We start from the raw sequence: 25331 nt of genomic DNA on the forward strand, positions 1-25331 counted from the left end.
GTTCAACGATAATATAATGTAATACTTCCATGCTACAAACAAGTAGAGTGAGGCAGTCCTCTTCCTGTTTTGGTTGAGGCCCCTTTGTGCCGTAAGTCCTGCACATTTTGTGCCAGATTGTACCCCGGGACACATAGAGTAAACACATAGAAAGCAACACATTGAATAAACTAATTTTACATTCCTTGACATCCATTATACTATCAAAATTAATTTGAGAATGACATATTGAGGTCAATATTCTACATGTAGGGGCTTTAAAGAGTAACCAAACCCCACCTAAAGCTGTGGTGAAGCCTGACACCTAATGGTGAAAAGTAGGGTACTGCACTGGCCATGTGCTATTGGCTGGTGTTTGTGCCAGGTGATGTCACCTTTCCCTTGAGTACAACAGGTGGTGACATCACATGGCACAAAGACCAGCCAATGGCAGAAGGCCAGTTCAGTACCCTACTTTTCAACATTAGGTGTCAGGCTTCACCAAAGATTTGGGTTTGGGGTTTAGTTACTCTTTAAGATCAATTTAACAATAAAAAAAAAAAAGCTGGTGCAATATTTGGGGTGCCATCTGAGCATCTACCATGCAAGTCTAGCGATACCAATGTCATCGCTTTCTCTACACTTCTGGCCAGGCGGAGAATATTATTAGCTTGGAAATCTCCAAAACCCCCCTCGTTTTCTGCATGGCTAGAAGATGTGATGTTTTTCACGTTTAGAAAAAATCTACTTTGCCCTCAGAGGCACCAACAACAGTTTTTCCAAGGTATGGCAACCATTTGTTGATTTTGATAATCTACCTAATATTCCCCCAGAGTAACAATAATAATAATAATAATAATAATAACAATAATAATAATAATAATACATTACATTTCTATAGCGCTTTTCTCAGTGCTCAAAGACGCTTTACAAACACAGGATAAAACAATTTTAATAGACATATAAAAAGATAAAAATAGATGAGAAAAGAAGGGAAATATAAAAATGTGAGTCGTGAACCGAGAGGGAGGAAAGGGGGAGAGGGGAGGGGTAGAAGATTAGAGGTCAAAAGCAAGAGTGAAAAGGTGGGTTTTGAGGGCTTTTTTGAAGGATGACAGTGTTGACACAGAGTACTCTGATAAACAGGCCTGCTCCCTACATCTAGTTTTAATACTCATTCAGTTAGACCAGTGGTTCTCAACGTGGGGTCCGGGGACCACCAGGGGTCCTTGAGAGGGTTCCAGGGGGTCCCCAGCAAATTGATGAATTGTTAAACTTCAGCATTATTTCATTTATAAGAAGTTAACACAATTAGAGAATGTCGAAGAATGACTGTTTTGATTATAGTTTCTCTGTTATCTCTCTACCTACAATACAGATAGTCATGGGATTCTGGACAAAATCATATCTAACGATGGGGGTCCGTGGCCCTAATGTGGACTAAATTAGGGTCCTTGATATGAAAAAGGTTGAGAATCACTGAGTTAGACAACCTGGTACCTTCTATGTCTATTCAGTCTGATCTGTCTGGTCAAAGGATATTCTGTAACCTACTGGCTTAGACTAAAGAAGAGTTCTCCCCCATCTTAATTATTGATTTCCATTTCTTTCTTTCTTTTTTATTTATTATTTATTTATTTGTTTCTATTTTGTTTTGATTGATCTATGTAGGGATGTGAAGGTGGGGATTTAAAAGAAAAGTGGTGATAACACTGTCAGAAACTGAATTGAATTGTATCAGTACTATTTTCACCAATAAAGAGATTTGTCAAAAAACAACAACTGGCAAAACAGATAATTTATGACTGAACATAAACCTAAGATCTATAAACTGCAAACATCTGTTAACCTCCAAGTCTTTCCATAGAGTTCTGTATTAGCATGATGAGGATGTTGTATCTTTATCTTCAATATGTCCTATTTGTTCTATTACATTCAATATGTTCTTATTGTTGTAAATATTTGTTGTATTATCTTCGAAATGTTCTATTTGTCATATTCTTATCTATATCCAATTATTTGCTGTTGCAGTGACCCAGTTTCCCCACAGCGATCATTAAAGTTTCATCTTATCTTAAACACACACACACACCTACCAACAAACAAAACCCCTACTCTATTCATTCCCAGCTGTGGCTGGAAGGCATTATCTATGAAGCACCCATACATTCTCATTTGACCTAAGACCTCTTTCTATTGTGTCGTCACCCATGCAAGAACACACACACGTGTGCATCCACCGACCACCAGCAAGCACAAACACACACACGACACACACCTCCTAACTGCCTACAAACTCCGCCTGGCAACTTAACTAGAGTAGTCAAGTCTTGATCATCTGGGTTGTCACAGAGTAAATCCAGGGATTCTGGCTTTTATCTTTACCTCCTGGCCTCTTTAACCCCCCCCCCACCACACACACACACCTTTCCCTGGTTATGGTGTGTGACATATCCCATTCCCCCAGGGCAATGACAGGGCTGATAAATCTGAATTTATCCCTCTTTCTGTCAACGATCTGCATCATGTGACGAGGGAGACATGGCCGGAAAGACGTGACACCAATGGTAAACTGGGTAAACGCAGATGGGGGACGGAACACATGGAGCTGAGTGCTAGGAGCTTCCCTGTACCTCAATTTCCGGAGTACTTTTGAGAATCTTGCTAATGCCTGCTAATGCAAAATGCAGGATGTGAACAAGTCAAGCGTTGCATTATACTGACAAAAGGCTGTTTGTATTAATGCTTAAAAATCAAATTGAAAAGACGATTTTTCTACAAACCAAATCCCTCTCAACTTGATGAATCTTTTCATCAAGCTCACACACAAACAAAGGGATGTGATCAGGAATATAATATAATAAATACAAAAATAAAAATCAGAAAACGCTCAAGTCCCACAGACACAAACACAAGTTTGTCTTACTATACTTGTGAAGACATTCTATTGACAACATTCATTCCCTAAACCCTAAGCCTGATCACACCTTTAACCATTACCCTAACCTTAAACCCAAATCCTAAAATAACATAGCCTAAACTTAATCCTAATTCTAATCTTAACCCTAACCTAAACTTAATCCTAATTCTAATCTTAACCCTAATCTAAACTTAATCCTAATTCTAATCTTAACCCTAAACTAGCCCCTTGAAGAAGTGAGAACCGGCCAAAATGACCTCACTTTGCAAAAATGTCCTCACTCCGTAGGTCTAAAACTCAAACTGGCTCTCATAAAGGCAGAAGTATAAGAACACACACACACAAAATGGCCTTCGGAGCTGTGCTACATGCAGGGCACGCCTCTCCCCAGTGTGGGGAAATGCATCATGGCGGCTGCTGCGATCCTCCTCTGCCTCGCCTGTGCATTCAATTCCCCAGGCGGCAATAGGGCTTCTTCAATTCCAGCTTTATTGCTGTTCTCAGTTATTACATGCCGCCTGGGCGATGTCTCCTTCCCGACTGATCCCTCTCTCTCTCTCTCTCTCTGCCGCTCCTCCTCCATCTCTTGGACTACGGGTCTAAATCTCTCTGTTACTGCTAGTTCTACTTACTGTTCTCTCTCTCTCTGAACTCTCCTCCCTATCCAGCTCTGTGCATGTGGCCTTATGTTGGCTTTATGTTCTCGAATCTCTGTGCCTGGATTTTTAAGATGAATCCTGACAACTGAGGTTTTCATTTCAATTTAAAGATGCTTTGTGGTTCGCTTAATGCATCCAGTGTTGAAAGGACCATTACTGCTGAGTTCTACAACCCCTGTGCGCCGCTTCTTATCTGCAAATCTAATTTTCCCCCTATCTGTTGCTTTGGAGGTGTCACTTACTGGACTGAGAGAGTAATTCTTCAGATTTTGCTGAATATCGTACCTGAAACTCCCTTCTCTCTCCGAATGAAAGCATGAAGCAGCCTGTCTTGGCAACAGATTGAGACTGTAATAGTTGCTTTTTGCAAGTACACTGACACCACTGTTTTGAGAACAATATATTTATGAATAAATGCTACCTGGGTTCCCTTTACTCAATCAGGCAAGTCATTTAAGAACATTTTTTTTATTTACAAAAGCCTGGCAAAAACCCAAATCCTTTTTGAGAGGGGCAGGGGATTTGGATTAAGAGATACTTAGTCCTAGTTTAGAGGCTGAGGTTCCAGAACTCGCTGCAGCTTCCATTAGAAATGCAGGTTACATCGAAGCTCTCGCTGCAGAATATGACAACATTGGCACACAGTGGGCTTTATTCAATGAGTAGCTGAAAGGTATTCTGAAAAACACTGGAGACCTCCAGAGCTAAAAACGGCCAGTGTTAAGAATGACCTGGCAAGGGGGCTGCCGCTTCTATAGAGCTGAGGAGAGAAATTGGAAATACGTGGCAGGAAAGGTGCTTACAGCAACACAAACACACACAGCCAGGCTCGACACAGCCATCTTACCAGGAATTCCTAATAAAGACAAACAAAAAACAGCCATTGCTCAATCGAGATCTCCCAAAAATATACACAGACGTAGAAACAAACACACGGCTCACAAAAACTCAGGTATGGATATTTTCAGCATGTGCTTGTTCATACACACACACACACACTCGGCTAACCTGTTGGCCTCCAACACTGGCAGCTGACGGAGGACAAAAGGGTACTGTACTTGTCTCTGTTTAACAGTTCAGATCATCGAGCGGCCTCTACTTCAAACAGGCCTGCAGCTGATTTATAGCTTGAATGCCAAGTGTCCAGAGTAGAGGGCCGCTGATGCACAGTAGCTAATCAAAGACGAGTGGCCCGACACTGATAGATGGTGATAGCTCTTCTATTAGTGGACACGGACCTCGGGATGGCCATGGATCCAAAGGACACAAGACTAGATATAGTGGTGTCTTTGGGTCTGAAATATATAGGACACAGATCAGGGTTTTCTGCAGGGTTTAAACAGGCTTGACTATAAAACTATGAAAAAAGCCCAATTATTATTTATGCACGTCTTCATTGAGTTCAAAGCAGTAATGAACAAAGCGCCCAACCGCGACATCCGCTGACCAAAGGCAACCTTGTGACCAATGAGCAGCATATTATTTCGTGAGCATCACATTGTGTGAGTAAAGTTAGCCTAATTGTTACAACTTTAGCTAATGTTGAAACCGTAATATTAGCATAGCCTGTCTAAAATGTTGGTATCAAGCTCCATCAGTAAGTAATACCTTTAATTATTTCCTTCATGCCATTGCAAACCAAGACTTCTGCATTGCCTTCCTCGATGCATTTACTGGAAAACTTTATTTATCCTTTATCCGTTTAGAAATCGTGCAGATGCAACTCTGTAGTTCAGCCTCCCATCAGTTTTCAGCTATTCTATTATACCTTTTTGCATTATGGCATTCTGGAGTCAAGAGCCTATAGACACCGACACCAATTAGTAGTATTTTGACCAGAGAACTTTAATGGACTGAACAGTCCTTCCACTGTTTGCCATGGTATTTTGGCTAGTACAGCATAAAATGGCGATTATGGAATTTTTGCTATGGTGACAACACAAGTCTGGGCATTAAGGCCGTAAAGTGCGTCACACTTGCTTGAGAACTGTGCAGATGTGCCTGTTACATGAGTGATTAGCAAACTGTCAATACTCAACTGAAAGCTGACGTTAGCGACAAGGTTAACATAGCAGTATCAAAGATTGTACTTCTCTTGCTAGCTCTTCTAGTCAACATTAGCATTGGCAGCAAGGCGATGGAGAAGCTCCTTTGGTCCTTGCTACAAAACCTCTCCTATCAGTGACTTGCCGTAAGTCGGTTTATACAGAAGCTAGCCCAACAGTATACATAAATTTGGCCACCGCTCCAATCATCCTGAAACGCTGATTTGAATGGGAATGACCGTTCTATCAATTCAAGTTCTTTGAATTTGACACTCAAGTGAAGCCTTCAGTCAGCTCTGCCAATCAGAGGTAGGGTACTAACATAAACGTCAATCCCGGCCCAGCTGGCTTGGTCCAAGATGGTGGTGTGACTAGTGAATTATCCCGATTTTCAACTATTCGATTATTTAGTTGACACAATGAAACATAAAATCCCAACATGAATCAAATCTTTATATTACAGCCAAACGGTAAAAATCACAGCTGATGTGATTAAACGGAAGGTTTAGCGATTTTATAAGCCTGCCTTATAAATCACTAATGAAGTCCCCTCTTACAATGTGACAATGTTTTTACATTAGAGCTTGTGTTTCTGTGAAATCGGCAAACACCTCCTCCAATGCTAGCACAAGTCAATGGAGTATGAAACTACACCTCTTAAAATTACTTGCAAGCCATTCCATATACTTCCATAGCTGCAGCAAGAATACGTAATAGAACTTTTCAAAGCACTTGAATGAGATTTTGAAAGCAGTGGTTTCATACCCTATTGACTTGCACTAGCATTGCTAACATGCTAACAGGAGGCTGGTGCTGATTTCTCAGAGACAAAAACTCTGATGTAAAAATGTTTTGAATGTTATAATAGTGGACATAGTGATAAACTAAAATCACTGAACCTTCCTTTTAACTCACTAATTTTGATTTGCATTAGTGGGTTACTTTCGGAATGTTCCACCACTCTGTTGAGACTTGGCTTTAGAGAGGGACTACTAGGACAACTCCCTTAGAAATTACAAAGGAGTGGCTCATTACTTGTTGTCAACTATAACATTGGAACCACATGGCGAATGTGAGGTGAAATCACTCTTGAATTCCCATGAGCTGCCTAAGCAGCAGACGGGGGAACAGTTGGGGAAAAAGCCTCAACCCTATTATGGGCGAAGGTCAGTTGACAGCTCCATGGCAACTAATGCCGCGATAATACTTGTCTTTTGAATATAATTTTTATTGTTTGATCACACCTCAGGATGTGGTCAGGCTCACGGGAATAAAATATGATTTGGGAATGTTAAGACCTGCCTGGTTTATGCGTCCTGGTGTGATTGGATGATAAAAGTCGCATTGAAAAGAGTGTAACCAGAAGCATCTAACAAAGCAACAATAAATATATTGTCCCTGGTGAATGATGCAGTCCCACCTCTCAGCCAATCAGTAACAAATATGTCACCTTGTTCTTAACTGTAATTGTAGCGCCCCCTAATTTTTTTAAATGCTGGAGTGCAGTGGTGAGATCTATCATTGCCATTTAGTCAAAATGTGATCAGTTGTGCCTGCAATTGCATATGACACATGGATGAACAAACTAACGAAGTTGCGCCCCCTTTGGGCCAATCATTAAAAAAAAAAAAAAAAGTATTATTAGAGAATAAAGTATTATTATAGTCTATTTTTAGAATCTTTAAAATGAGTTAGCATTTTGTATATGGGGTAATATATTTTAATTCAAAATATAATAAAAACATTTTACCATCAGTTGTTGACAAGGTTTCCATGCTCTCTGCTCATAAACGTCACATCTCGGGAACTTGAGGATCATAGAAAATCCCGACTTTCGAATTTCCCATATTTGTCATATTTACCCCCTTGTTTATACCATTCATACGTTCATTTGTTAGGTCAACTTGGTTGCAAATTTATGCACAGAACAATCAGTCTGTTACGATACACAGTCATCCCCGAATTCTTTGTGGTGGAAGATTAGATGCACAAACTAAACTGAACATACTGTGCGCTTTCTAAATATTACGAATAGTGAATAAAAAACATGAAATATTTTCCTGTTTTTTGTGTGTATGGACATGACTACAAATGCAGGGAGATGTTAACGAAGTGCTAGACATTGTGTACAGCCTCTCTTGGTCTATAATGTGAAAAACATTCTGACTCACAACATGGAAAACATTGCAATTAAGAAACCATCAACATAAAATGAGCGAACCAATCATATGTGTTGATGATAATAAGGTGTTTCATACCTGGACGGCCCACCTGGGCGGAGCATGACAGCAGTAGAAGACCTTGAGGCGCTCTGTCACGGGACAGTTCTTGTCCTCAAAGTAGTCCACTATCGCCTGGTGGAGGAGAAAAAAAGAGATAAACTTCAGCGTATTGAAAAAAAAAAAAAAACATTCAGAAGTTGATACATAAATGAAAAGGCAATTAGAGCTGTACAATTATTATTAGTAATATTAACTCAAATGAGCGTACCTGCCCATGAAATTAAAGCTTTCCTGCAAACTGCAAATTGTCAAATCCTGATTTTAATATTGTAAATCCACAGTCCCTAACCCTAAGTATTAACAATGAAATTGTCATATCTATTTGTCAGGTACCTACTGCAATTTTACAGTTGTAATATGTATATATGGACTTCATATACAGGTGAAACCATGATCTTTCAGACACATTTTAAATGGCAAACCCAGAACTGAAGTGTGTACTGCAAAACAAAAGTGCATTTCATTATCCAGTGAGAACAGTTTTTCTTTTTTTTACCTGCAAGATGAATCACCCCATGTCTCAGAATGTTTTTCAAACTCACTGTCATCAATTGAGATGTGTTTCTGAAATGCGTGGAGTCTCATTGACTGGTTTTTGCCAAGGTCTGATATATCTAGTTCTCATCTCTGTGCTTTATCTCTCTGGGTATTGACAGGTTTACAGGATGGAGGTGGATGGGCGTAGGGGGTTGTTAGGCACTCGATGGACGCTGGCAGAGAACATCCGCAAAGACGAGGAGCAAACAGTCAACACAATTCTCTCTCTTCGGGCTGCCTTGTCAAATGAGCCACAGCTGACTGCCACCCCAGTTGTTATCGTCTCCTTCGACAGCAGGCAAATATTCTCTCTTACACAATGATAAACATTCTCTCGGAAAGATCAGAGAATGGGAGTGGGAGGTGATAAGCTCCCCATCTCTGGTTGAAGGCTAAATCAGTGAAATCAGCTGCTGTAGTGTTTAGCTGGAAAGAAAACCTGTAGACTCTTTGGTCTCGATGGCACATGGTTGAGAACCACTGAACTATGGCATCTCTGACCAGTACAAGCTGTTCCATCCAAGTGCTGTGATGCAACATTTCCCATTCCAATTCCCAGATCTTTCTGAGAGAGGTACATTTGTCTATCAAATGCCTAATTTGGGTTCGACTCACAGTTATGACTCGCACAGTGATGAGGAGATGAGAGGAGGCGATACAGAAGCTCATTCCTAGACGAGGCTAGGTGTTGTGGTTCCAGCTGGGCAGGGTCCCCATGTGGAATTCCCACCAGAGATAAAATTATCCCTGTGGGCCTCCCTCTCCCTAGACTAACCCCGTCCCATCCCCAGTCCCAACTGTGAACATGACAGTCAATGGTGATACCACACAAACAGAATGCATCCAATTGACGCACCCACATAGACAAGAGCTTTCCTCTCTCTGAAGGAGTAGCTCAATGTTTGCTGTGATTAATCGTGATTCGTGACTAATCGCCCTCCAGTAGTCACATCACCTGGATGTTTTGCTGTGACATATATCAAACATGAAGTACTTCCATGGTAACTTAACTCAGCTTTGCAAACTGTACATATAACTTTTGTTTTGTCCAAAAAGCCACCGGGCAACTTTTTGAAATTAAACTTTCCGCCTACCAGTTCATCCATCTTCTCCATCAATCTCAGCAAGCAAGGTGCTTATGTGTTGTGTGTGCGTGCATGCGTACGTGCTACGTCACGTCATAATTAACTGTTATTTTTTATGAATGTTTCAAAATTATTGCTGTGCATTAATAGCTCTAGTTTAGACCATTCAATCTCACCAATTAACCTTCTCACATACGGACAATAAGCTCTCCTCTACCGCTGTGCAATAAAATAAAATAACATTAACCTAACCAACCCAAACATGCCAGCAATTACCACACCTGTACAATCTTGGTTGCTCTTTATTTAAAGGCGTATAGCAGATTTCCAAAACAATCAATCTGTTGTATTAGTGTCAATTTATTGAAGGCATGCTCACCCTATGACACAGTTACAATCTTGTTTCAACTTTTGATATGGCATGCTCAGCAGACCAAACCATTTTTACAAAATAGGTAAAAAAAAACATAATTGTTGACCTCATATGAGGGAAAGTTAGACAATTTAAAATGATCCTGGTTCTGCATGCATCACAAATGACATCTAAATTTTGCAGACATAGATGTGAGTGGGCTCCTTGCATAGGAAATGAAGAGGAAATTTAAGTATAAGCATAACAGACAACATTTCACATGAAGGGAAGATGGAAGGAATAGTGCCTGGTGATTCAAAATGACAATACATTTTTTCCTTCTCTGGACAGAAGCAGAGATGGAAAATAAAAAAAATAAAAAAATAGAAGCACATAAGTATATACATATATATATATACATAGAAGAGATCTCCCATTCAAGAGAAGATCAAAAAGTGATTTGTTTTTAGCTCCTAGGGAATTCTGTTTGAATTCCCTAGAGAGGCATCTACTGCCTCCCATGCCTGTATAATAACAGTCTGTGATGAATACTGACCCGCTACACTGTTTCGGTGGCTACCTCTAAGGTGAAAAAAGAGCAGGGTTCCCACACCTTCTTAAACATCAAATTCAAGGACTTTTCAAGGACTTTCCAGGCCCAATTCCCTCAAATTCAAGGACCCAACACGGCATAGTTTGAGACACGGATCAAGGTTAATTACTGTTACAACACTGAGAATTTTTATAATGAGAACTAGCAGGCTTTACAGAAGCTCACAGACAACAATTAAAAAGAGAGAGAGGCTTGAATGTGTGAACACTTCTCAACTGTGCTGTGTTAGTGATGGCAGACTATGTGGTCTCTTGCCTTATCTAACACAGCACAGCATACAATATAAATTCAAGCACTTTCAATGACCCATGTCTATTTATGTATATTTTCAAAAACTTTCAAGGCCTTGATTTTTTTTTATCAAATTCACAAACTTTCAAGGATTTCAAGGACCCGTGGGGACCTTGAAAGAGACACAAAAAATCCCATTTTTGGTCCTGGATTATAAAATGAGAAGTTGGCGAATTCAAGGTCAAAGTAGTAGAAATCTTTTACTCCTGTATTCTTTTAAGAAATAATTAAACAGCACAGGAAAAGCCTGGATTGTGGTGATCAACTTCTCATCATCTATTTTTTGTCATGAGGCAGAATGTTCATTTACAGAATTGTCGTCACATCGGTAGGAAAAAGAGTAGACACAAAAATCTGATTGGCTGTTGGTCAGTGGCTGCCAAAAGTTCAGCTTTGGTCAACTTTTCTATTGGAACGTTGGATGAATTTGTCAGGTTGATCAGCTCAGCAGAGACTTCCGATGAGTCGCTGATCTAGTTCAGTGGTTCTCAACGTGGGGTCCGGGGACCACCAGGGGTCCTTGAGGGGGTTCCAGGGGGTCCCCAGCAAACTGATGAATTATTAAACGTCATCATTTACAAGAAGTTAACACAATTAGAGAATTAGAGAATGTAGAAGAATTGATCATAGTTTCACTGTTATTTCTCTACCTGCAATACAGATAGTCATGGAATTCTGGACAAAATCATATCTAACAATAAAAATATTCTCAAATTTGAGTCGAGAGACAAAATCTCATCAAATGAGGGTCCATGGCCCTAATGTGGACTAAATTAGGAGTATAAAGGTTGAGAATCACTGATCTAGTTGACGACACCAAAACCTGACTTTTACTGTTGATGTTTTTTTTGCATCCTTCTCATCCTTCCAATCCTTCCCATCTCTCTACTTTGAACTATCTAATAAATGCCCCAAAAAATAATCTGTTAATAATAAATAAACTGTTTTGAGTTTCCAACACCAAAGGGCTTCTGATATTCAAGAGTAAAGGACATCTAGGAGTCAACATACGACAATGTTAGCTGGTAGATGGCATCTCTGACTGAGGTATAGAGGAGAAACAAAGGTTTGTCAAATGTCCAAATGTCCTTCTGTCATGATCCAGTCAGCAGGTTGACATCCTCACCGGAGCTCAAACAAGGTTTCCGCGGAGGTAAAGCTGATCAGCTGTCACGATTAAAGGAAAGAGCTCTTGGCTACGGAGCTTTTGACACTCCGGCATGAAATGTTTCTTCTGTGGTTCCGCCCACCCTCCACAAAATGGGATGTGTCAATCACCCACTGATATCTGCCGGCATTACATTTCACAGTCGGGGAGGGCTGTGCAGAGCACATTTCTGAGTGTCGAGAGACTGGAAAAAAACACAGTTTGCCAAGAAACCGTTGGTTTAGTATGGCTGGTATAGGTTTGACTGCTGTGTGAGGTACTAGGCTCCATGACAGGCTGTGTTGGAGAGCCATTCCTATTCCACGTTGGAGGAGGGAGGAGGAGGATTATCCATTGTGATGAACATGTACCTCATCTGGAAATGGAATTTCCAGTTGACTTGGTGCAATTGGTTTTCCTTAATGGCAAAAGCGGGTTTGTTTGAGAGCAGATTGCAGAAGACTAATAACTAATTTTCCTCCTCCACTGCAAATGGACACCGTCAAAGCACAAACACAGCGTGCCATATGGTGGGCTCTGGTAAACCAGTAATAAACAGAGCAAGATTATGCTACTGAAGAGAAGCTCAGACAGGGAGGGTGGAATGTGCTGAATTACACTAATTGAGAATCATTCAACTGAATTATTAGTTGTTCTAACAGAAAATGTATTTCTGAGTGATCAAAGTGTAAACATTAAGGTTAGACCGTATATTGGTTTGCTGATATTTGCTTTAATAAATATTGGTTATCGACCTTTCAATATGATGGAGGTTCCTCCCTGACCACAGCTACATAAAAACATCAGGTAAAACCTGTTATCAAATTTTATTTTCTTTGCACATTTACTTTTTTTTACTTTTAATTGTTAAATGTGTTTTTTGTAAATTATTTCTTCATTTAAAGGAATTAAATGAGTTTTCCCTACCATTGAATAAGGTGGGATGGGATCACCCTGACTTAAAGAATACCAGTGTCATTTACAGTTACAGCCCATTTACTACTGTCTATGTCTAGTTTACATTCCCCCCCTATCATTTTGCAATGCATATCGTATGTAATTATATTTTTTAGTTTTTAAAATACAAACTTTATGGTTAACTGCTGTCTCGGCTAACAAAGACACCCTAAATAAAAAGACATGCATGTGATAATAATCTTTGTAAGGCAACATGTTTGAGGGATTATTTCCTGGAGGAGACTTCCATTTCTTCCTGTGGGTGTCATGTGATTCACAGCAAGCAGTGTGTACCGTAATGTACGCATCGATATGAGAGCACTCAACTCGGGCACAGTGAAATTACAATAAAACAGAAGCTCTGATTAAACCAAATTAAGGCTTCATGTTTACTGTGATGGATCATGTACCTTGGGCTATTTTGTAGTCTGTTTCTGTATAAGAATGAAGCAAATGGCTTCTTCTGAAGGTAGGAAAACAAGCCATGATATCTCCAACTATGCTGACTGTGTGCAGAAACCACTAGGAATAACGTGAAAGAAAAGGGCAACCTAGACAATTGGCACAAACCTAAGAACAAAAACATCGGAATTACCCTTTAACGAGCTGCAAACTTGTTAAATTAACTAACATTAGTGTGGGGTTCAGTGGAGAGTTTTAGTGTCCTATGAAGGTCTAAATGTATCAGAAGTCTTTCCACCCTGACAAAAACACAAATCTGGGGGAAACATCAAATACTTGTGATAAAATGGTCACATTTTAAGATGTTGAATATCAGCAGAAAACAATTGCCTGTTGGCAGTCAAAAACCCATATCAGTCAAACCAAAGAATATATTATGCTGATTTTGTGTGAGGAAAAAAACGAAGGAAAACACTATCCTGACATGAAAGAATAATTTCAGTTTGTGTAGAGAAAGATGGGTATAGTGTCTTTCACATCAGGGGAAAAAAATGAATAATAACCCTCGTTCGGACAGCGCATTTCCTATTAAGTTTCACAAGTGAAAATGTTCAAATATAAGCTTGGGCCATTTCTAGGAATGCACTCCAACTACACAAACTACATCTAGCTCGGGAACTCAATTAATCACAACCGGGAGCTCAGTTTTCATTCCGTTTATCGACCGCTCGGAACACAAATGCGTAAATTGCAGCTCTCTAAGAAACTGACATTTAGCGGTTACTATTTTACACCCCAGCACCCAGCCTCCAGCAGGAAAAAAGGTCTGGAAAAAAAACCCATCCGTGTTTCATTTCTTTCAGCAGCTGTCGTCTTCGAGCCAGGTATTTGAGTCTCATAACTTCTTCACTGGCTTTTTAAAATCCCATATTGCCGATTGTGTCTGTGCGTCTCGGTTTTCGGGGGGTATTATTGATCGACATCCAAAATAACATTTGGAGCTGCGGTGAATTATGCTATTATTTGTGCTCTGTGTTGTTTTGAATGGGAGAACAAGGTTATTCAATAACTCAGGGCCACTGGCACCCTCAGCTGAGTCGGACACCGCGGCGCTGTAATCACTACTAATGGACTTCAGTAATCTCGTTCTGTTAAGTAAAAGCTCAGACATCCACTGAAGCACAGTTCATACTAGGATTATGCATGGAATCTGAACTACATCTAGCAGCGCAATCGACAATAATATCATTGAAATCCTGCTGCTGGGGAAGTTGTTCTGAGCTTGTTTTTATTCCAAAAGCAAGCAGAGAAATGAAATGTTCAATATTTAGTTTTCAAAAGGAATGGAATATACCCTTTTATTAACAAACTGGATATGGAAACAAATGGATTCATGCGGGTGAGTCATAATGTTGCAAACCAAGTGGAGTTGACCAACAACTGTAGCTTAGCTATTAGGGATGGGGCGGTATATCGAAATTCAATATATCTCAATACAAAAATGTGACAATACGTATCGTGGGGCAGAAAAATTAATTGTGATATTAGCTACATTTTATTCTGCTGTAGTAATCACAAATGAGATGCTTGACCATCATAATTTCACAAGCTCTTCATCCAAATTACATTATCTGCACTTTGTATTGACATTTTTAAACTGTTGTTTACATTCTTTTTCTTTATTGTATTGAATCGTGAACCCCATATTGCGTATCGAATCGTATCGTGAGATAAATATATTGCCCCAAACACAGGAAAGGCGATGATGGTGAGAGGAAAGAACTCGACACATGGCATATTCCTCCTCTTCCCCCTTCTTCTTTTCCCTTCGGCAGCCTGGGGAAGTCCAAACACATTGCGGTGAGGGAGAGAGAGAGAGACGCTGAAACAAAGCAGAGGGTGACCCCCTACCCCCTCCTCCCGCTCAAAAAATGTCACCTCCTTCCTCAGCCAATCGGTGTGTCGATCTTCCAGTGTAACGGTACTCTCTTCTGGGGGTTGGATGAGTGTGTTTGTCACACTGGGGGGACCGGAGGCCCGTGGCGGCCGGGTGTGGCTTTGTGTCAGCGGTGGGACTCGGGGAGCGCTTGTCGTCTTCCTCCTGCCACAATGGAAGGGTGGTTTCTGTCCCGCAGCCTCTTTGAACATTCGCCACCCCACCCCAACCCACCCACCCGTGTCCAAAATGTACTTTCTGGCTGCCTTTGTCTTCATTTTTTCTTTTTGGTGGCCTCACACCTGCTATGTATCGCCACTTTGGAATTACGTTAAGTTTGAACTAATGTTAGACTACTAACCATTCAGACATCAGATAAACAGAGGTGTAGATGCCACCATTTTGTGCGGAGCCAGTGTACCAGGCAGCCAATCAGGAGCCTGTTTGATACAAAGCCATTGTTTTGCTTGAATTTAAGTGGCCCACAGTCAGAGAGAGTGTACGGTGGTCAGCAGGGACAAAGTTTGAGAACAAGCAAAAACCAAACACTGTATCTGAGGTGTTCAATGTTGTCGTCTCAAAAAGTGAATGGCCAGTGTGTTGGCACCTGGAGAATCACGCACACACTCAATGATGTGTGATACCTTTCTGCATGTGCTGTGAGTGTAAGAATAGACATTGAGAGAGACTTAAACAGAGAGAAGTTAGTGAGAAAGAAAAAAAAATATGGTATGAAAAACGAAACCACCATACACAGTGATGAGTGATTTAAGCCTTTTTATTTGCTTTCAATTGGATTTCCCTCTCAATAATTACTGCTGACTAGATGGCGGCAGTTCAAAAGTCGCACAGAAACCGCGATACTGTTCATGTGAATAGATTCATGGATCAAGGTATTCATTTTCTACATGGGAATACTCAACTGACAGCAAAACAGCACCCTATAAAACCTTGCACTAAATTACATACTGTAATAATGAAAAAAGTAACACAAGTAACACAATACAAGGGCCATGATGCCACAATGCCCTTTCCCTGCAGTGAGTTTCTTTTTCCTGCCACTGATTTAAACCCAATGCTTAGGGGCTGAGACATAAAGCGGCTGCTGCAAAATGGCCACCGATGGGAGCTGTGACATCAAGTGAAAGTAAATAATAACCTGGGTTCCGCTGAAGGAAGCCGTCTTTCCTGTGTTATCACAGAGCCCGGAGGGGCCGTATATCCCCAGGGTGCCAGTTCCACAGTAAATTATCAGTATGCACCCCCCCCCTTCCCCTGTTTGCTGGGTGAGGCTAGAACAGCGTTGATTTTGCAAACGTCTGACCCCCGACAAATATCCTACCATTGAGTTCTGCTAATGATAAGGCACACATTCATGAACTACAGGAGATAACCAGTGATTTTGACATTTGTTATGCATGTCATTCTCATCTTGATGGGAGTTACTATCTCAGACTGCTGTCAGAAAGCACCAATTAAAACTACCATAGACTTCAAAGTCATCTTACTTTATCTGCATTCAATGCCATCGTCTTCATTAAAATTGTACATCTGAAACATCGGCAGTAAAATTGCATTCTATGTGCCTTACCTGGACTATATGGTTGTGAGACTGGAATGCAAAATGTAATGAATGCATAGAAACGATCCACCCACATATCGCTCTTACCTGGGTTTGCATCATGGCTCTTTCAACCCGCCGAGAGCTCCCCCTTTCCAGCTTGGTCCTGAGGCAAAGCGCCGTGACTTCCACTGCCCAGAACTTGGGCTGAGACAGTATACACTGCAGAAAGACATGGGTGGAAAAAAAAAAAACACATTTGAATCACACAAGAGTAAAAACCCAACAGTTAAGTCATTCAAGCTGAGAAGCAAATGCTGAAATGTGTTCACGTCTTTCTCCGTCTGTGCGAATCCAGTGATTGAATGGAAGTCAAACCTTATTTGCTTATATGATGCAAGCGATCTTAACTATACATTCGATAAACAAACTAGTCGAGAGGACAGAAGGTTCATGATGACATAACCAAGACCTCCAAGGCCACTATAAGCCAAAGAAGCATAACATCGAAATGATAGACAATAATGTCAGTGGAAAGCCAACATATACAGATGAGTTTTGAGACATTGTTTAAAGCACTCAACTGTTGCTGATCTCACACTCAGGGTGAGGCTGTTCCATAGATTGGGAAAATTGGGATAATTTCTAGTGAATTTCATCATAGTAAAATTAAACTCTTCTTCATTTGGCTGGGGACACCCTGGAACCCCCTCAAGGACCCCTGGGGATCTCCAGACCCCTGTTAAGCCCCTTTCTTCACAACAAGGCCCTATGTAGAGCGGGATAGAAAGCTCTAACGTAGGGGTGTGTGTGTATGTGTGTTCATGAAACGCATGCAATTTGCTCTGTGCATGGGAGGATGAAGTAGGCGGGCCTCTCTTCCTGTCCATGGCATTGGACTATTGGTACTGGTGCTCCTACTACTACTGGTACTACTACTACTTCTGGTATTGGTACTGGTGCTCCTACTACTACTGCTACTACTACTACTACTCCTGCTACTACTATTGCTGCTGCTACTACTACTGCTATTGCTGCTACAAACAAAATAAGCTGCAGTTGCTTCTCAAGAGGCCCAAGACTCTGCAGGTTCTAATTCCAGTCAAACACTACAGCAGCTGAATTCAGTGTTTGCACCTCCTCACCTAGAAAGGAGGAACTAATCTGTGAAATCAGCTGGTGTAATGTTTAGTTGGAATGAAAAGCTGCAAACTCTTGGGCCTAAATGAAATATATAGTTAATAACCACTGAATAAAGTGCTGTAGTAATGAATTACTACCAGTATTAGCATAGAGCACATAGCGAGCAGTAAGTATCTACAGTAACTGAGGTTGCAGTGTGTTTGGCTGCAGACATCACAGGGCATAAGAGGCCCATATAAAAGCATGAGTCATCACTGGTCATCTAACGGCTGACTGGCTCAGTGGGAGTAGCTGAGGAAATTTGCAAAGAATGTCTGTAGGCTGATTGCCATAGAAATAAAGGAGCAAGGAGATGGTAGTGGAAGTGGCTATGAAGGCCGAGGGAGTAAGTGTGTGTCTGCTATCATGTCCAAATGACTTGTCAATCAAACAGTGTGGCCAGTACTGTGATATCTTATTCGTTGGATTTTATGTTGGACTTCTTTTATTAACTGAATTATTGATAGCATTACACATATTGATGCAGCTTAAATGAGGGTGCAGGGGAATATTCATAGATAGTCATAATCAAAGAAAATGCAAAGGAGAGAACTGGACTTGTGTGGATCAACAAAATGTGAAATGTAAATGTGAAACATGGATCAAATGGATCAATGTGGACATGCAAAGCACTAATCAATTCCCTTGAAAAACATTTTTTCATCAACTTAAAGCTCATGTTTTCCTACTGGCCTCTTCGTGAACTCATAGATGATTCATTCAGACTGCGTCCTGAGAAATATTTAGTCTATAATCTGTACTGTGTCCTCCTTGCCTGGAGAGATGTTTGAGTATAAGAATGAAAGGTAATACAGTTTATAATAATCATCCTTAATAAATGATGAATTTATCATTATTTAACATTAGTTAAATATTATTATTTTGTTAACTATCAACTAACTGATGGCTACTTTATTTTTTAACAGTTTACTAAGGATCAGCAAATGCTATAAATAATATAATTTGATAATTAATGTAATAAAAAAAGAACAGCTTATCATTTATATATTGTATCATAACTGATAAGAGGTGATAATTGCTTCCTGATTACGTTAGTTAACCATTTGTTAACCATTTATTAACAGTTTGTTATTATCTTGGTTAAACAAATAAATGCTACATTAAGTATTGGTTAAAGGTTCACTTTTTTTTTTAAACATAAGCATTTTTTGTGTCGCCATAAAATTCCAATTGATGATTTTTTTGGGTCGCTGTTGTTGCAACTGATGTTTACTAGTTAATGGTTAATACATGGCTTGTAAAGCATCAATACACTATTTTGGCATCAAGACATCTACAGGCTGGGAGACGAGAAAGTGGGATTAAAAAGTCAACACAACAACTCGGCAATGAGAACCATTTGTTTCCTCTTAACGAAAGTCCAGGGGGCAGACAAAACTGCATCAACTGTTACCAAAGAGGCATCTACTTCTTTTTCCTCAAATGACTTCCACATGCATTTAGTTCAAAACAAGAGCGCAAGCTTGGCGATAAATAGTTATGTTAAAAAAACACTCAAATTTCCTCATACCGCAAGACAGGTCACTGTGAAAAAGGAAAACTCCCAACTTACACTGCCCATGTGTTTCTTAGACAAATATAAATAGTGAAGTTGATGCCTATGTACGAATTTCTTTCCAAAGCCTTTGCCTTTTCATCAAGGCAAAGGGCGGCTACTTTAAAGAATCTTAAATATAAGATAGTTTTGATTTGTTTAACACTTTTTTGGCCACTGCATAATTCCATTTGTGTTATTTCATAGTTTTGATGTCTTTACTGTTATTCTAAAATGTGGAAAATAGTAAAATGTAGTGTATAGCCTATTACATCACATCCCCAGAAGTGTGATTGTTCCAGCTGAGTTTCAATCTTTGTGCTTTGAGCTTTCATATCTGGCCGCAAAGGCAACGGGATATTTTGTCTCCTTCACAGGCCGACTTCCTCTATGTCTGAATCAACATGTGCTTCCCCCCGGGCGTTCTCCAGGCCGGGCCGGCCTGCAGGGGCCTCGTCTGAACATGAGAGCAGATCGCAGTCAGACGCGTTAGTAGCCGGGGCCAACGTCGCCGTCTGGGGACCGAGGGATGACTAGGCGAGATGTCTACCCTTCTACCAGATGGATTCCAGAGGTTGAGTGCAGAACAGGCAAAGTGAGGGATATGAAGAAAAAAACAAATGGGAGATGAGGAGTATATGAAATATGATGATGGCATCACGGTGATGACATGGTGCAGACGGTGGTGGTGGTGGGGGGAGGGCAGTGCCTGGAGGAGTCAGGAATTGGAAAGAAAACCCCCCTCACAGGACAAGCCTTTCCTCTGCTTTTTTTTTCTCTCCTCCCGCAAACTTCCTCGCCAAGTTGCGAGATTATTATCACAAACAACTTCCTCCCGGGGGGGACTTCCTCGAAGAGAAATTCGAATTTAAGCCTGGAGTTGCCTCCTTCCCCCACCTCCCACATCCCCTCATGTTGCCGTGGCAACTCGTCCACCACTCAGCTCCTGGGAGAAGGTGGTGAGAGGAGACAGGCGGACGGAGAGAAGCGGCGTTTACAGGACAGACAGCGGATCCTAGAACTGCCGTTATTGAGTTGGGTGATGTAATACGTGGGGCTGCCACATCTGGGTAGAAATAAGGAGCTGGAGGGGGAGAGAAGGAGGAAGAGGAGGAGTGGTCTGGACTCTATTTGACTGCCTCTTATCAATGACGCAGAGAAAATCCTATTTCAGGCCCAGTGCGATAACCCCCGGCGATTTGCTGACATCCGGAAAATACTTCTGAAGCTGACCAAGGGGTGTGTTTGAGTGAGTGAGAGAGCGAGAGAGCGAGAGAGAGCGAGAGAGAGAGAGAGTGAGAGAGAGAGTGTGTTGCAAGGCAATTTGTAAATTTTTTTCCAACTCGTCCTTCGTCTTATTTACTTTATGTACATCAGGTTGTGGCACAAGCCTTCGAAAAGAGTGCTGAGCCTGCAGTTGGGAGGGTGAGTTGGGTTGAGCACGGCCCTCCCAGATGATGTTGGTACCCCTCCTACCACGATGAAGAAAAAATATATATATTTCGTTGATTTTCTTGGATCCATTCATTTCGTCGGAGCCAAAAATGTCTTTTAGAAAATACGATTTTGGTCTAATTTGTGATTGGTCAGGTGATACCTGTGTGAGTGAGGGTGTGAGTGATACCAGTTTGGGTTGTATGACTTTCCTTTTGCACCAAACATATGATTGGTAGTAGATCAGCACAGTCAAGGCTGATCCACTACCGCTACTAGTATCAAACCACTTACTGGGTGTGCTTTTATTTTGTGGCAGGCAAATCCAAAACCTATGCAAGGCTAGTGGTTGTCTCATTATTACATTCCAAGCAAGCCGACATGGTAGGGATCAGTGAACAAGCAGAGCTACCAATTTGTGCCAGATGTGAAAGCCTACACAGTAACAAATAGAACAGGGGCTATCCTTTCAATAAATTCAAATTCAAATGAGAGAATACAGGGAATACTCTAAAATCAAACAATCCCCTCCTCAAATTACAAATGCAAATTTATGTTAAAAGTGAAATTTTAATTCAATAACCATTCCAAAAAGTTATGCCCTGGTCTAGAAAAAACTCCAACTACTAGGAAAACTAGCAATTACTGTAGCAAGCTGACAGATGTGTTAAGCACCTATCACAAATCTTCATTGTTATACTGATTTAGTACAGAATCTTTAGGAAGATAACAGTGAGGAGAGTGAAATGATCAGAATCATCGTTATGTCAATCTTATATTCTGTTCTCTCTCAATATTATTATATCATATTATAAATGAATAAGGATAATAAGCAACAATAGATGACCATAAGAAAAAGGTTACTCTAAAATTGCACTTTTTTTCTCAAGGAAAGAAAGTAACCAAAAAAGGAACCAACATTTATTTTTGCCTCTCTAAAGTATCTCATTGGAGTGAGATACATTCAGTGACATCAAGCTTTCCAAATCAAATAATGGACATGGGTAAAAGATTACCCTTGCCGATTGAACAGGCTAATTTCTGTCACAGCAATGTACGTTTTTCTCCTCTTTAGTTCCAACCTGGATCGAAAAAAAAGAGAGGTTTTGTCTCAAATGTCTCATCGCCACAGAAAAGGCTTTCATACGACTATCAAAGACAATGGATGAATGGGGGTGGCCTGCACTGACATGACTGTCAGATAGAGATCTCTACACAACTTGCTGGAATGCAACAGCTATAGGAAAGACCCTGCTTCCCTTTGCCACCACCCTCTCCTTCCCAGCTCTCTGATCGTATCTCAATCAACTGGGGGCTCTCTAAGCCCGTCTGTCAGTGGTATACTGTAGAGATAGGGTTATTATAAAGTCTCCAGGTCCCTATCTGCATGGCTATGGAGATAAACTCCTGTATATTAGCAATTCAGCAGCTTTACTGTACTACCTTATGTAGCGATACCAGGGAGACATTTGCAGAAAGCCCACAACCTTTCTGTTGCCTTCTTGAATCAACACCAAATGGCCTATCACAACAAGTGGCCATAAAGGTGTCGAATGGACAGACCATGATGCGTTAAATGATTGAAATGTATCAGATATTCATCCGAGACACTCTCCTATTTTCATGGTCCTACACTGCCACCTTGTGGTCATTTATAGCGACGACAGGTCCGTATAAAATGTCAGTGCGTCCAAATGTCTTAAATGTTTAAATTGTCTTTCTCATATTGATCACGAAGTTAGAGACCCAAGTCACATATACGAGTTAACTTGATGAAGACTTTATAGCCACAGATTGTACCAGGAAGGTATTTGATGTCCTTATATTGATGTGCTAGCTATATAAGTTTGAATGTAAGTTGACAGGTTTTTATTATTTCGATCAATTGACAACAGTAATTGGTGGAGATGTAAAATACCGACATATTATTTTAAAAGGAATCTTTATTAAGATCACTTAGTAATAGATCCCAAAATAAAATAGACTAGAGGAATGATTCCTCTTGCATTCCTTTCCCCCCTCCCTCTCAGTTCGGGGTGAAATCCTCTCAAACAAAGAAATTAATTAGTAAACAGAAAAAGAGCGCGAAGCGTGATTTGCATGGCAAACCACACCTGAGAATTCAAAGAGCTATAAAATGTTCTTATCTGGGTTTTCAGACAGTTCAACATTCCGCCCTCACCAAGAAACCTGCTGAAGCCAAGACCAACAATTTAGCTACAATTCGACCTTAGCTGAAACTTAAGAGTTTGAACCTGGAGTTAGAGACGTCTTCTCCAGATGAACTTAAGAATCTCTTACAAGAAGTTTGAACCTCGCCTCTAATAGTCAAGAAGTTATCAACGCTCGGCCAAGCGAAGATCATTTTCGAAGCTATTTAGGAACGAGATAATTTAGTTTTATAACAGTTAGAAGAGCTAGAAACGTCAACTCTTCCAAGACCAGCAGTCAAACACTGATGCAACATCGCCGCAGTGTTCCACATCCAGAGAGGCCTGTTGTCTACAGCTGTGAAAAGCCGGTAGCGCTGCTTGCCTCGACGTGACGATAACACATCAGAGACCAGCTGTTCCACCAGCGTCTGCCGTTGCCAGGTAACCGGCCAAGCCGAGCCCGTCTCTCCGAGCTCAGCTGGACCAGACAACCCGACCCGGCAGGACTTCTCAACTGAACAAAGTAGGCTCTGATTATCCACGTCTTTACTGCTGAGAGTTGATGCAACAGCTTAGATTCAAATTACTTAAATAGATCAGGAAAAGTTAGGCTTTTATAGTTTAGTTGCCCCGTAGCTTTCCACCTCGTTTCTCTGGTTGATTGATCCATACATACCTCCATTTACTGCTGCCAATTCTTATTCCCATATTTCATTATCATTTCCCTGTCATTCTTAATTTGTTTCATTGCATTTCATGTCTATGTTTAGTCTATAGTTTCCGTGCTTCATTCTGGTGATCAATATACGTGCCTTATATTGCTTACCTCATTGAATTTGTTATGCTTGTATAGTTAAATAAATATTCCCATTTATTACAGAGAAGTTGTTATGTGTTTCCTTACTTGCAGAGTAAAGTAATCCCTGTATTGAAAAGATTTCACGATCTTTAGACTGATGACTGATTAGTATAAGTAAAGGTCCTTCATCTACGAAGGTGGTGCCCCCTACGAGTGTAAATTGATATCTTTATCAAAGTTTCATATTTTCATGCCTTTACTAAATTCTAGATTTGATAATTTCGACTCTACACTTACATACCCATTTATTAGAAGGGATATATTGGTGGATAGAAATCCCACTAGACGGCTCTACCCACTAGGCTCTACCATTTGAGTTGAACTCAGGTTTTGCTTCATCATTACTCAGAACACATAACATGTCACATAGCGATGATTATCTACATACACCGATGACAATGGAAATATGCAGGAAAAGTGATGCATGGTTGTAGGTGAGATGAGCAAACACTAATCACATGTTTGTGGACACTTAGCAAGTCACGCTGGAATTCAAATGAGCCATTAGCGCAACAGTAAATGTTGCTCGTTATGCAGTTGTCGCAGTAGCAAAATTAATCATTGGACAATTAAAAGGAAGCGATAACCATGCCGAGCATTTGTCATGCAGCCGATCACACAAACAAGCAATAAGCACTTCTCAAAAGCAAGGTCTATGAAATTACAGACCATGACAATTCCATCACATGTACAATGAATGAAGTTGGAAATCAGCACAAATTTTTAATGTGAGTGTACTAGTAACATGTAATAAGCTATTTAAAGCCGTTTTCTGCTGTGTTTGATAATACACACTGGAGAATGACAGGAATGAATGGAATAAGAAACACAGGACAAAATGCAAAAATGTCATGATACAGCTTCAAACCCACAATATCCTCAGTACATAGCATGCACCATGACCCTCTGACCCACCTGGACATCCCCAGTACACTGTGTTTTAGCTGATGTTTGGTAACACCTATCTATGAAGGCCTAAAACAGTATTTAGCAGAGTAAGCAAAGCAGAGCCCAAGGCTTCTGTCCACAGAGCACAGTGTCTGCTGAAGGGACTGGTGTGTCCAAAGAAGTGGCTCTGCTCAGTGGCCCATGGGCTGTTTATTACCTTAATTTAAAGGCTTTTCTTAGAAGGATCACAAACTGCAGCTGGCTGTATAGCACTGATTTGCACCCCAGCTGTAGGAGGTTGTCGAGGAACTGAGGACACTGCTGGTTCAGAGAAACATGACAGTATAGCCGCTGTCTGTAGGAAGCAGTAGCAGTAAAACAAGCTCTGAATAGAAGTACACTGCAAGCAAAGTAAGGCCCATGTTCCAGAAAAGGTACACAAAATCAAGGAAGAATAAAGCCAATTAATGAAAGAGATCTCTGAAACAGCATAA

General features: G+C 40.6%; 1 protein-coding gene across 1 annotated transcript in view; it reads right to left on the reverse strand.

The window, feature by feature from the left end:
* The window catches only part of ttc27 (tetratricopeptide repeat domain 27), a 140949-nt gene that overhangs the window by 50229 nt on the left and 65389 nt on the right, over window positions 1-25331 (reverse strand). The window contains exons 10-11 of the mRNA XM_071899853.2: window positions 16875-16988; window positions 7862-7957 (exon numbers count right to left, since the gene is read on the reverse strand). Coding sequence (XP_071755954.1) covers window positions 7862-7957; window positions 16875-16988 — 210 coding nt within the window. The remainder of the gene's footprint in view (window positions 1-7861; window positions 7958-16874; window positions 16989-25331) is intronic.

This window comes from Centroberyx gerrardi, chromosome 15 (assembly GCF_048128805.1).
Source record: "Centroberyx gerrardi isolate f3 chromosome 15, fCenGer3.hap1.cur.20231027, whole genome shotgun sequence".
Taxonomy (NCBI): Eukaryota; Metazoa; Chordata; class Actinopteri; order Beryciformes; family Berycidae; genus Centroberyx; species Centroberyx gerrardi.